General features: G+C 51.2%; 1 protein-coding gene across 20 annotated transcripts in view; it reads right to left on the reverse strand.

The window, feature by feature from the left end:
• TNS3 (tensin 3) overlaps positions 1-12,719 on the reverse strand; it is a 222,296-nt gene that overhangs the window by 94,134 nt on the left and 115,443 nt on the right. For all 20 annotated transcript variants that reach the window (XR_015162346.1, XM_086396214.1, XM_086396213.1 and 17 more), the window contains 3 exons: positions 5,099-5,211; positions 4,944-5,004; positions 4,043-4,118 (listed from right to left, as the gene is read on the reverse strand). Coding sequence is in view for 19 of the 20 variants with exons in the window: in XM_086396214.1 (XP_086252340.1) it covers positions 4,043-4,118; positions 4,944-5,004; positions 5,099-5,211 (250 nt within the window). In the remaining variant the exon portion in view is untranslated. The remainder of the gene's footprint in view (positions 1-4,042; positions 4,119-4,943; positions 5,005-5,098; positions 5,212-12,719) is intronic.

The following is a 12,719-nucleotide window of genomic DNA, read 5'->3' on the forward strand; positions in this document are numbered from 1 at the left end:
AATTCATGGAAAGGGTGCCTTCAGGGCAGGAAACATTCCCCTCAAGAGGCCCCCAGGCAACAGAACACCTGAATGCCAGACCTCTCAGCTTCCTACAGCATCACTCACGGCTCGTCCAGCCAGGCTGTGCCCTCACACAAGCAGCAGCCTTCAGGGCATGCTAGAGTGTGAACTTGCCCAAGGACTCCCACCTTTGGGGCGGGCTCTAGGCAATAAGGTGGAGACAACGGCACTCTGGGCTCACAGCCAGGGTGAGCTGCCACCCCTGAGAAGCACAGTGACTGGCTCCAGAGAGGCTGGAACAAGTCAACCACCCACCTCAAGGGCTCGGCATCCATCTATGAGAGATCATCAAATGTGGCCTAAGGGAGGCACAGCCATGTGTCCAATTTGGATGACGAGTGGGCGGCATCCGCAAGACCGCAGAAAAGGGCCGTGGGGCCGTGTGCAGAACAAGACCGATAATCCAGCATCTCTGGGGCTAAGCAATTGAGGAGCAGTAAACCAAGGGGCTCCTAGGCCACCTACAGGAGCCTGGACCCTCTCTTCCCACTGTGGGCCCAGGCAGTGGAGCACTGTGCTTGGATGGGGTCACTTGGATGGGGTCATGCTGTGAGGCGCAGGGCTCAGGGACACAAGCAGTCCTGGGATTTAGGACATACTGGGGTGAAGGAGCTGCATGATTGATGAGATGTGGGGCAAGGAGACGCTGAGAGGAAGCTCCCATTTGGGGTCTGGGGAACAGGGGGGGATGGTCCTAGGAAGCACAGAATGGATTCCAGGGGGGCTGGACCCAAGACAGAAGCAAGTAAGAGGCAGCCTGGACCCCTCAGAGCAGTTGCTCCTGCCAAAAGGAGCAGCACTTGTGAAAGGGGAGCCGCCCAGAGGACAGTAGACCTGCCAGGAGCCGAGGACCACCCAGAGAGGAGGGGCTGCAGGCGGAGCTGAGGGAAGAGGAGGCCCCATGAAGAGCAAGCAGCTACATGATGCGAACACCAGGGAGATGGCCACTGGGGGGTTGGGGCAGAAGGAGAGCAGACGGCAGGGGCCGCTGAGTGTGACCTGCCCTTTCCTAAAACCCAGACTAGAAAGTGGGCAGCAGAGGCAGGGTGCTCACAGGAATGAGGTGTCTGACCCAGTGGAGAGGCACCAGGGCTTCCTCCCCAGCTCCTCTGAGCAGAGTGCAGCCCACGTGCTCTGAGGACCATGCCAGGCTTCTTGCCATTCCTCCCACTCGGGCCTGTGCTGCACCCACCTCTGTTCTCCCGTGATTGGGGGGAGGTCCCCCTCCCCTTGAAGACCCTGCATGCAGGCCATGAGCTGCCAGCACTGTAAGAGGAAGGCTCCAGTCTGACGGCTCTAAACTGACCGTGCCTGCCACACCGGTGGCCACCCGACATCCCCACCCAGGCCTCGCTTGGGCCCAGAGGTCTCAGGCAGGTGCTCCCCAAACCCTCGCTGGCCCAACACCTTCACCTATAGCTGGTGCTTCAGAAGGCCCCACTGGGCACTGAGCAGACTCATCAGTGTGCACTGGAAATGAAACTTCTTGAGAAGGGCCTAATAATCACACTTTCGGACTTCTTGCAAAGAGGTAGCAAAGGCACAGGGAGGGGCAAGTCAGTGAGTCCCCGTAGCCACTGGATGGAAGCCACTTACCAATGTACCTGAAAAGAGCCATGGGCCAACCGCATGCGGCGACAGGCACCTTTCATGCGGCTGTGTGTGCCCCAGGCACCATCTCTCATCTTAAGACAGAGCAGGAGACAGTGTCCCAAACTCACAGGTGGGAGCCTTCCTGCTGTGGCTTCAACAAGTGCGCTGCGTGCCCAGGGATGGCTCCTGGCATCATACCCGTGCCAGCTCATGGGAACCAAGTCCAAGCACGTCTGCCACCACGTCCTTCCCCCACCTGCTCCCCATTCCTGCCCTGCCCATTCCCAGACCTGCCTCACAGTTACCAAGGGCCAAACCACAACCTCCCACCCAGGTCCCCTCAGAAAGACCCCACCCGCCTGCTCAGACTGCATTCCAGCACGTGATGTTTTCTCAGACACCTTGCTCCGGGGTGGCGGGCTGGCTGCAGTGCCCCTGTTGCCCTAGGACAGCAGGGAGACTCGTGGGGGTGAGGTCTGCTGGGGAGGGCGTCTTCCAGGAGTGCAGGTGGTGGCCCCACCAGCGGGTGCTCGATTATACTATGTAGCCTTCACACCCTGCCAGCTACCCCAGTTCAATCTCATCCCCATGAAGCCCACTTACAGGCCTCAGGCAGCAGAAGGGGGTGCAAGCTTGGATAAGGACCCGTCTGAGGCCACCCAGCCCCATTAAGCTGTAGATCTGGTGGGAGCCCAGGCATGGGACTCAAGGCCCACCCTCTGCTTGATGCCCTTGGGCCGTATCTATCTGCTGTTGCTCATAAGAGCTGCGGGGCTTCCTTCCTTCCGCTGGAGACCAGGCGTGTTCTCCTCTCATCCTTGCTACTCCTCTAAGTCAAGAGTCCTAGAAGGCTTACCCTTAAGAGGTGATTCAGTGCATTTTCGGGACACACAAAAGAACACAATCTGGCTTCAACTTCCCAAGACAACTAACTTCCACAAGGGTATCCTCAAGGCCTGGGGACTGCTGCACCCCCAAGCCAGAGCCTCACACCCAACTCCAAGGGCACTTCCACCTGAACTTCCAGGTCAGCCGGCCTCAGCCATCAGGACCCACTCTGGTACTACTGAATTCCCCTCCTGATATCCATTCACCCAACCAGGCTCCTCCAGGGCAAAGATGTCCCTCTGTCCTCCCCTTCCTTGCTGTGCTAGGGCCCAACTCGGAAAGCTCAGAATACTCAAAAAAGGATCGCTGGACAAATAAATTGATGGTGCAAAAGAGGGGAGGCAAGAGACAGTGGAAGGGAGAGGAGGAGGAAGATGGAAAGACGGAGGAAAGAAGGAGGTGGGAGGAAGAGTAGAGAGAAGGGGCAGATGCAGTGAATCCCCCACCGGCTTCCGGAAGACCTGCAGCCAGCAGCCCACATCAGGTGCTCTTTCTGGGAGGAGGAGCCCCACAACCAGACATGGGAAAACTAATGAAAATCCTATGGGCTTCCCAGACAGTGCAGTGTTAAAGAAGTCGCCTGTCAATGTAGGAGACACAAGAGAGGCTGACCTCCTGGGTCAGGAAGATCTCTCAGAGGAGGGCATGGCAGCCCACACCAGTATTCTTGCCTAGAAAGTTTCATGGAGAGAGGAGCCTGGCAGGCTAGAGTCCAGGGGGTCACAAAGAATTGGATACAACTGAGCGACTGAGTGCATACACACACACACACACACACACACACACACCCCACACACACACATGCACAATGAGAATCCTAGAAAACTCTGACTGAGCCACTTAAATAAAAAGTCAATTTGTAAACTATCTTATCTTCTTGTCATAGGGTATCCTCCTAGGCCTCAAATAGATTATAGGAGAGCTAGTCTATGCGTGTGGGAAACACACATGTGCCTCAAAGTTGTTCATTATTTCAGACAATTTTCTCTTAAATTATTTTAGATGTATGCATTTTTTAATACTCAAGATAGATAAAAGACAAAGGTGGAAAAGCTAGTCTCCCTCAAGAAGCAGCAGACCCAAGAATCAAAACGACCTGGAGAAATCACTGTTTCACTCATAAGCCAAGTTGCAAGACGTTGGCTGTATCTTAGACACTAACGGTGAATATTTTATGTCTGTGCCTGCCCCTGGAAGGCCTAGTCATTTTAAGACTGCACATTATGCTTGGGGAACTGGAATCCTGGGAAGAGCAGTGGTTGAGTTAGGACTTTAATTTCAAGGGTGCACATAGCAAGTGGCTCTAACAGTTTGTTCTGTTCCTTTTATTAAAACAGGTTTACTCAGAAAATCAACCGATTTCCTTAAGGTAAAGGCTACTTTCCATTCTTCTTACAGGTTTTCGGGGGGCAGGGTCTGATGTTATTGCTCTAAGATGAGCTTGTTTTTCCCTTTCCAATGATTCCTGGGAGAGCAGGGGCAAGGCCATGACACTCACCATGATGTCCCCTTTCAGGAGCTGGGCCGGCTCGATGGCAATGTAGATCCTGCTTTGGTTTTCTGGGCCAACATTGCTTTGGAATAAAGAAGAAGGCACATCATTATACAATTTCATGATTTAATGGAAAGAATTCCTTCTGAGAAAAGGAACCCTACAATTGAAATTAGACAAAATATCCTGCTTGGCCCAGGCATCCCAATTCCTTAGACTCTCTCCTATGAAAATGAGTCTAAAAGGTATAAAAAAGCAATGGGGCCAGGCAGGGTCCTGAGAGCAATGTCAGGGCCAGTGGTCGCAGGCCCACCCCGGGCCCAGGCACGGCGGGGCACGCAGCGTGGCTTACTGGGGTTCTGCCAGCACAGCCTCTGTGGTTAGCAGAGGGTGACATGGCCCAAGTATCACCGATGCCAGGGTCCAACAGGAGTCCAGACATACGATAACAGTTCATTTTGAGTGACGACAACACATTTCTACCTTTATTCATTTTCTATTAATGTGTATAAAATGCTAATCCAAACTCCCAAAAAAGCAAATCAAGTAAGTCTAGAATTAGTACATATTCTGGAAACATCTGCCTGCCCTTTATCTAAACTGCCAAGGGGAGAGAAAGGCAAAACACCATGGCCCTGTCGCAGGCTCCGATGTGATTACTCCCACACAGTGCGGGACCCTCTCCTGCCCCCGGGTTCCTGTGCCCCTGCGTCTTCGCACAGCCAGCTGGGTGACAGTGGCAAACACCCGGCAGGCAGGGTGATGGGCACCCGCCCATGGCTCCCCTTCTGTCCCCTCCTCTGGGCTCTCCAGGAATCACGCCTCCCACACCTCCCAAGGGAGAAGCAGCCTGGAGCAGGCCCCTCCCTGGCTCTCCCACGGTCCCCAGGAGAGCAGCCGCACTTACTAGATCCCCGACGTGTACACGGGCTGCATGGCCTGGTAGAGCTTGAGAAAGGGCCGGCACACTGAAACACAGGCAGAGTCGGCTATAAACACGCAGAACTGGGGGCCAGTGCCAGGCGGCACATCTCCAGACCCCACCCTGAGGGAGACACTCACCTCCACCCGAGTCAAAGTTGGGGGTTCCGTGCAGGATGACGAAATGCAGGAACAGGGGCGAGGCATTCATCTTCACCGTTCCTGACAGGAGCCCACTGAGAAACTGCACATACCTGCAAAGGGCAGCAGCTTAGAGCTTCCGTGACAGCTTGGAGCGCAGGTGGGGTCGGAGGGAAAGGAGGAAACGTGCCTGCTTTTTCGGGAGTTTCGGAAGAGGACCCATCCTAACTGCTCACAGCAAGGAGAGGTGTCTGCATGCCAGGGCTTGACCCATGCCCTGCAGAGCACGGCTAAGCCCACAACCCCACAGAGAGTCTCCGGGCTTCCCACACTGATGTGGCCAGTCATCTGGAACCACAAGCAAGGGTGCCTCCTGGGCGTGAGCCCCCACACATGGCGCCTCCTGCTCTGCACCCCAAGCGCAGGTGGCATCACCTCTGTCCACGGAACCAGAGCCGGGCAGGGCTAGGCCACGGGATGTCACAGTCCCCCACCCAGAATGGAAAGGCAAGAGACCTGCAGTCACGTGAGCATGCTCTCTGAACCAAACTACACATCAAGGTAACTCAGTCTAACTCTCAGTCCCACCCACCGCTCTCTCTGTTCACACCAGGAAACCTACAGAAGGCTGGAGTCCACACAGTGAGCCCACAGGAAGCCTGTGGATGCCCCATCTCACTGTGAGAGGCCCCCCCGCCGCCACCTGAGCCACCCCGCCCTCCTGTCTTCTGTCTCCTCTGTACCCTTCCTCCTCACTGCCCATCACAGCAGCGGGATGATCAAGTCTGTGGTGAGCTGGGAGACCTGTCTTCTCTCTCAATACCACGCACAGCCTTGTGTGCCATGCTGACACCCGCACCCTGCGTGGGTGCTTGACAGTCTAGAGAGAAGATTCTACCCAAGAAATGCTTCCTCACTGGTTTCTCCCAAGGCACAAGGTGGTAGGGCACACCTACCCAAGAGAGCACAGACCTGCCAACCTCGCAGATGCTGCCCAGCCTCAGCCCCTCTCTCTATTCATTGTGCGTGACTCCTGAGCAAACGCAAACCCCACGACATCCAACATCTCTGTACATCTCTAATGCCAACACAGAGCCATGCAGGCGCAGGAAGGAAGCAATCACTGAATCACCAGGCTGTGTGGCCAGCACAATTTCCTCCATACCCTCCAGCCAGCTCACTCTAGTCCACTCCCCACAGAGCAGGGACATCCCCCACACAAACACCCTAGGACTGAATGCTACTCAGGCTCAGCCCACTTAGGGTAAAAAAATTCTGGCTTTCTCTGACTTACGTCACTGAGAATAATGACCTCAAAGTCCATCCATGTTATTGCAGATGGCAGAATTTCATTATATTTTGTGGCTGAGTAGCACTCCATCACACATTTTTACCACATACTCTTTATTCATTTACCCATTGAGGGATATCTAAATTGTTTCCACATCTTGGCTATTGGGAATAAGAAACATGGGCATGAAGAGATATCTTCGAGAGCCTGTCTTCATTTCCTTCAGAAATGTACCCAGAAGTGGAATTGCTGAATCATGGTAGTTCCATTTTTAATTTTTTGAGGAACCTCCACACTCTTTTCAACAGTGGCTGCACCAGGTTACATTCTCAGCAATAGTGCACAAAGGCTCCCTTTGCTCTACATTCTTGTAAACACTTGTTTTTTCTTGTCTTGACCACTGCCTTTTCTAACAAGTGTGAGGTAACATCTCCCTGTGGTAGAACAGCACTCATATATGGAATCTAAAAAAGCCACACATACAAAAACAGAGTAAAATGGTGGTCACCAGGGGTTGGGGCCTTGGGGACAGAACAGAATTTTTAAAGGGTACAAACTTACAATGAGCAGTAAATATGCCCTAGAAATATAACGCACGGTATGGTAAGTATGGGCTTCCCCAGTGCTTAGCCGTAAAGAATCCGCCTGCAATGCAGGAGACGCAAGAGATGCGTTCCCTGGAGGAGGTCGTGGCAACTCACTCCAGCATTCTTGCTTGGAGAATCGCATGGACAGAGGAGCCTAGTGAGCCACAGTCCATGGGGTCACAAAAGAGCTGGACACGACTGAAGTGACGGAACACCAGCATGAGCATAGTAAATATAGACACTGTATTATAATTATCAAACTTGCTGAGAGATAGAACTTAATTATTCCAACCACTAAAAATAAATCATAATTATGTAATATGACAGAGGTGCTAATTATGGCTATAATAGCAATCATACTACAACATATGAATGCATCAAATTAACATATGATGCAACTTAGGACTTCCCTGGTGGTGCAGTGGTTAAGAATCCACCTGCCAATGCAGAGGACATGGGTTCGATCCCTGGTCCCAAAAGAGTCCACATGCCACAGAGCAACTAAGCCTGCATGCCACAACTACTGAAGCCCGTGCACTGCAACAAAGAGTAGCTCCCACCTACCGCCAGCAGAGAAAGCCTGCATAAAGCAATGAAGATTCCAGGCAGTCACAAAATAAAATGAACAGGTTGTCACAGACTAGCAGGCTGAGCTCCTTAGAGGGATGGGATGGGGTAGGAGGCGGGAGGGAGGTTCCAGAGGGAGGGGGACATGTGCATACCTATGGCTGATTCATGTTGATGTATGGCAGAAACCAACACAATATTGTAAAGCAACTACCCTCCAATTAAAAACAAACTTCAAAATAAATTTTAAAAAACATGTCATACGCCTTAAATTTACATAATGTCATTTGTCAAGTACATCAAAATTTTTTAAATATCTAATTTACACCAGCAATTCAGATGCAGTCCATTATCTCAAGCAGTTGAATCTGCATACAAAGCAAACTGAACAAGAGGAAATAAATATCCAGTAAATTTTAAAAATAAAGTTTATAAACTCTACTTAAAAGCCATCCTTTTAGAAAAAAAAAAAAATGCTAGCTTCAACTTAGGTGCCCTTGATGGTGTTCACATTTTCCTGGTGGCAAATCGCTCTTCCCTTTCAGAAGAGGACAAAACCTCACTCACCCAAGCCACAGAGACCAGATGGAAGCCTTGGGGGTCCTGAGACCACGAAGCCAGGCCATGGCTGCAGGGCTCTGACCACCAGATGGCTCCACAGGCCTTTTCGTTTCATCTTCTATTTGAACAACAGATGCCTCGATTCCACTGGGGGCAGACACGGGAAAGTTCACGTGACCTGTGCACCTATATTTAATCACCTAAATGCCATGCACTACAGATTTCTGGGTTCGCCGGCCCCCTGCTTGTGAGCATATGAAAAGGGATGTTGAACTGGGGTTGGGAACCCCTGCCCAATCTGGACAGCAGTCTCCCCTCTTCCAGTGCTGCGCAGCCCTGGTCACCACGCAACCCGCTTCCATGGCCTTGTCAGTGGCCCAGCCGGTGTGTTTACTCCATGGGCACCTGGCCGTTTGCTCAGTCTGCACTGACCGCTCCAGGCAAGATGGCCCTTCAGTCTGGACATCTCAGGGATCCACCAAAACACGGACCAGGCATCACGGAAGGCAGGGGTGGTCGGTTTCTGTTTCACTTTTTTTCCTTGGTTGTGCCGGAACTTCGTTGCTGCGCGCGGGCTTTCTCAGTGGCGGTGAGCAGTGGGCTCATTGCGGTGCGTGGGCTTCTCGGTGTGGTGGTCTCTCCTGTTGCAGAGCACAGGCTCTAGGCTCAGGGGCTTTAGTATCACACAGGCTCAGTAGTTCTGGCTCACGGGCTCTAGAGCATGGGCTCAGCAGTTGTGGCACATGGGCTCTCTAACAGTGGACCATGGGCTCAGTTGCCCCGCAGCATGTGGAATCTTCCAAGACCAGGGATTAAACCGGTGTCCCTGCACTGGCAGGTGAATTTTCATCCACTGCGCCCCCAGGGAAGTCCCCGATTCACTTTTTGATGCCAACATGGAGGGTCCGCCCCCTGCACTGACACAGCCTGGCCAGCACTGCCGCCCAGTGGCCAGAGGGAGCGTGAGAAGGTGCTTCTTTGAGGAGCAGTGTCAACATCACCAGAGAAGTAGGAGCTGGAAGACCAGGGCTCACACTCACACGGGGTTAGAGACAGAGGGGAGGAAGGAGATCCCGGACATCTGCCCTTCTAACCAGTTCATCACTGAACCACTGCAATCAAGCTCCCGGTCTACAGTTCTCATCTGCCCTTTATAAAAATCTGCTTTATATGGATCCATAGTTAGGTAAATCAAAGACAAAAATATTGTACAATGCAACTTACTCCTTCCTTCACATGCTTTCTTAATAAGGAAAAGATACAAAATTATTTTATCCATTTCAGGTATTTTCTATTCGTTAGTGCTACTTTTCAGCAACTTTACTGCCTAACTTGTATATTTATTTTTGTATATTTATTTTTGTAAAGTGTATGGACAGCGTCGAGACAGCACCCTTGCCTGTTCCCTCTAGCCGTGGCTGATGGCTGATGTAAATGAGCTGATGTAAGCCCAGGGGCCTCGCCTGTCACCCCAGCCTACCACCCAGAACACAGACAGGTTGACATGGCCAAGGAGGACAGCACAGGCTCCTTGCCCTTCTCGGGGGCCTTCCTCCAGGCAACCCTAATTGGCAAATCCGAAACTCCAGATCCCACAGTGACTGTGGCCTCAGTCCAGGGAGGCACTCTTGGTTGTGTGCGATGGGACACTCGACGCCATAAATCAAGCAAATCTCCTCTCTATGCACCACCAATCAGTGTGTGTGGTGTGGGAGGGGTAAAGAAAACCTTTGTACAGTAAAATGAATTTTTCATGAATTTTTATTCGGGGGGGCCTCATCCTGCTGTCCCAGAACTCTTTCATACTCTCGTCAGTCTCTCAGATGAGTGGCTGAGAAGCTCCGCTCTAGGCCACCTGAGTGTGACCTGGAAAAAAGAGGACTGTAGGGTTTTTGCGGTGTTGTTCAGTCCCTAAGTCGTGTCCGATTCTTTGCAACCCCATGGACTGCAGCATGCCAGGCTTCCCTGTCCTCCATTATCTCCCAGAGTTTGCTTAAACTCATATCCACTGAGTCGATGATGCCATCCAACCATCTCATCCTCTGCTGCCCACTTCTCCTCTTGCCCTCAATCTTTCCCAGCATCAGGGTCTTTTCCAATGAGTCAGCTCTTCATATCAGGGGGCCAAAGTATTGGATCTTCAGCTTCAGCATCAGTCCTTCCAATGAATATTCAGGACTGATTTCCTTTAGGATTAACTGGTTTAATCTCTGTCCAAGGGACTTAAGTATCAAAGAATGCTGCAATGTTGGGGAACTTTTCAGCTACTAGAAACACCTAGGAATCCAATCTTGCTTTCTGCATGCCCAGACTTCTGGCTTCTCTTCCTCTACCTCATGGGACATAGGAACGACCCTCACCCAGGAATTCCGGGGTGTCTCTTCTTCCCCAAACTCTCAGGAGAGATTTGCTGTCCCAAAGAGCGAGCCAGTCACCTGTCATTCTACCCGCTAAACAAACCCAAAGTAATAGGACTAGCTCCCAACTCCTTCACGGAAAGAAAGGAAAAGCGGAGGAGGAAAGGAAAAGGGGAGGAGGAAAGGAAAAGGGGAGAAGAAAAGGAGGTCAGAAAATTTCATGATTTAAGTCATGACTCCCATGATGCTGTTGATAACTAAGGCTGTAGGTTTTTCTTTAATTACTTGTCAAAGTGAAAGGGCCTCCAAGGTCACGGGTGCCTCTCTGAAGCAGAAGGTTCATCATCCCCACAGGAGGTCACCTGGGGGTGACCTCAAGCTGCTCCTGAGGCTTGCTCAAAGCAAAAGGTGCAGGGAGAGGTAAGTGCTCTCGCCTGAGGAATTCTACTGGAAGCAAGCAATCTCCAACAACCACTGCTGGCCAAGCTGCTGCAGGTCAACTGCTCAGTGGTTTTTAGGAGTGACGCACAAAGTGACAGAGAATCTGCCACCCATCAAATGGGCCTCCAGCCTCTCCAGCTCATAAACCCATTATTTATTTTTTAATTGAAGGATAATTGTTTTACAGAATTTTGTTTTCTGTCAAACATCAACAAGAATCAGCCATAGGTGCACTCATGTCCCCTCCCTCCCAAACCTCCGGCCTATCTCCCTCCCCATCCCACCCTTCTAGATTGTCACACAGCCCTGTTTGAGTTCCCTAAGTCATACAGCAAGTTCCCACTGGCTATCTATTTTACACATGGTATTGTAAGTTTCCATGTTACTCTCGCCATACATTTCACCCTCTCCCTCCTCCCTCCCCCGGTGTCCATAAGTCTGTTCTCTAATTAATTAATCCACTCTCATCCCGAGATTGCTTTTGAAAAGGTTTCTTGAGCTCAGTCCTAAAGTAGCCTGCAGAGCTCCCCCTCGGGCTTTGGGACCACAGTGATGGTCCCACCATCACTGAATCCGTCCCCACATGAGTGGTCACCGCACATCCTCCGGGTCTCAAATATTCCTCCAGAAGTACCTATTCTTTCACTCAGTCAGGAACCTGCTCCGTTACGAGGTGGCGAGCATCTTCTGAGGCAGGTGCTGTCAGGATAGGCTCCCCTATTCTGAAGGAGCAGGAAGATCAGCCTCGAAATGCTGGGTTTAACCCACGCCACCCTCATCAGTGTCAATACTACAGCTTCTGCTGTGTAATCACGCGGGAGAACCATGGGCAAGTTAAAGTGGGAGGATACTTCCCTTTTTCCACACTCCTTCAATGGTATTAAAAAGCTGCAGCAGAAACATCGCATGATATCCCTTATATTAATATGTGGAATCTGAAAAGACTTGACATAAATGAACTTATTTACAAAACAGAAACAGGTTCATGGACTTAGAGAATGAACTTACAGGTTGCCAGGGTGGGGAGGGGCAGGGAGGATAGGGGAAGGGACATTTAGGGAGTTTGGGATGGACAGGTACACACTGCTTATTTAAAATGGATAACCAACAAGGAACTATGGTATAGCACAGGGAACCTGCTCAGTGTTATGTGGCAGCAGGATGGGAGGGGAATTCGGGGGAGCATGGATACACGCACATGTATGGATGAGTCCCTTTGCTGTCCGCCTGAAACTATCCTAACACTGTTAAACTAGCTATGCTGTGCTGTGCTTAGGCATTCAGCTGTGTCCTACTCTGCGACTCTATGAACTGTAGCCCACCAGGCTTCTCTGTCCGTGGAGATTCTTTAGGCAAGAATACTAGAGTGGGTTGCCATGCCCTCCTCTAGGGGATCTTCCCAACCCAGGAATTGAACCAGGGTCTCCCTCATTGCAGGCCAATTCTTTACCAGCTGAGCTACCAGGGAACCCCAAATTAGCTATACTCCAATACAAAATAATTTTTTTTTTAAAGCTGCAGTAAGTAATAAGAATAAAAAGAAGAAAATAAGGCAAACATCCTTCCCTGGTGTGTGCTGAGTTTTGAGGTGGGTCACTCCCTGTTTTCCCTCACATCTCACACAGGGGCTCATATGAATGTAACCATTATGGAAACTGCTCAACCAAGAAATGACACTTAATGGTTCAAAATAGATCAAGGGGCTGTTTAACTGTAATACTAATGAAATGCTGGTTTTTCCAAGGCAACTCACATGCCCTGTGGGGCCTTTGCTCAGAGCAGGGCACAGCCAGGCTCCAACCCACCATCTCACATCC

This window comes from Bos grunniens, chromosome 4 (assembly GCF_055505025.1).
Source record: "Bos grunniens cultivar Pamir isolate PY7600 chromosome 4, Bosgru_T2T1.0, whole genome shotgun sequence".
NCBI lineage: Eukaryota > Metazoa > Chordata > Mammalia > Artiodactyla > Bovidae > Bos > Bos grunniens.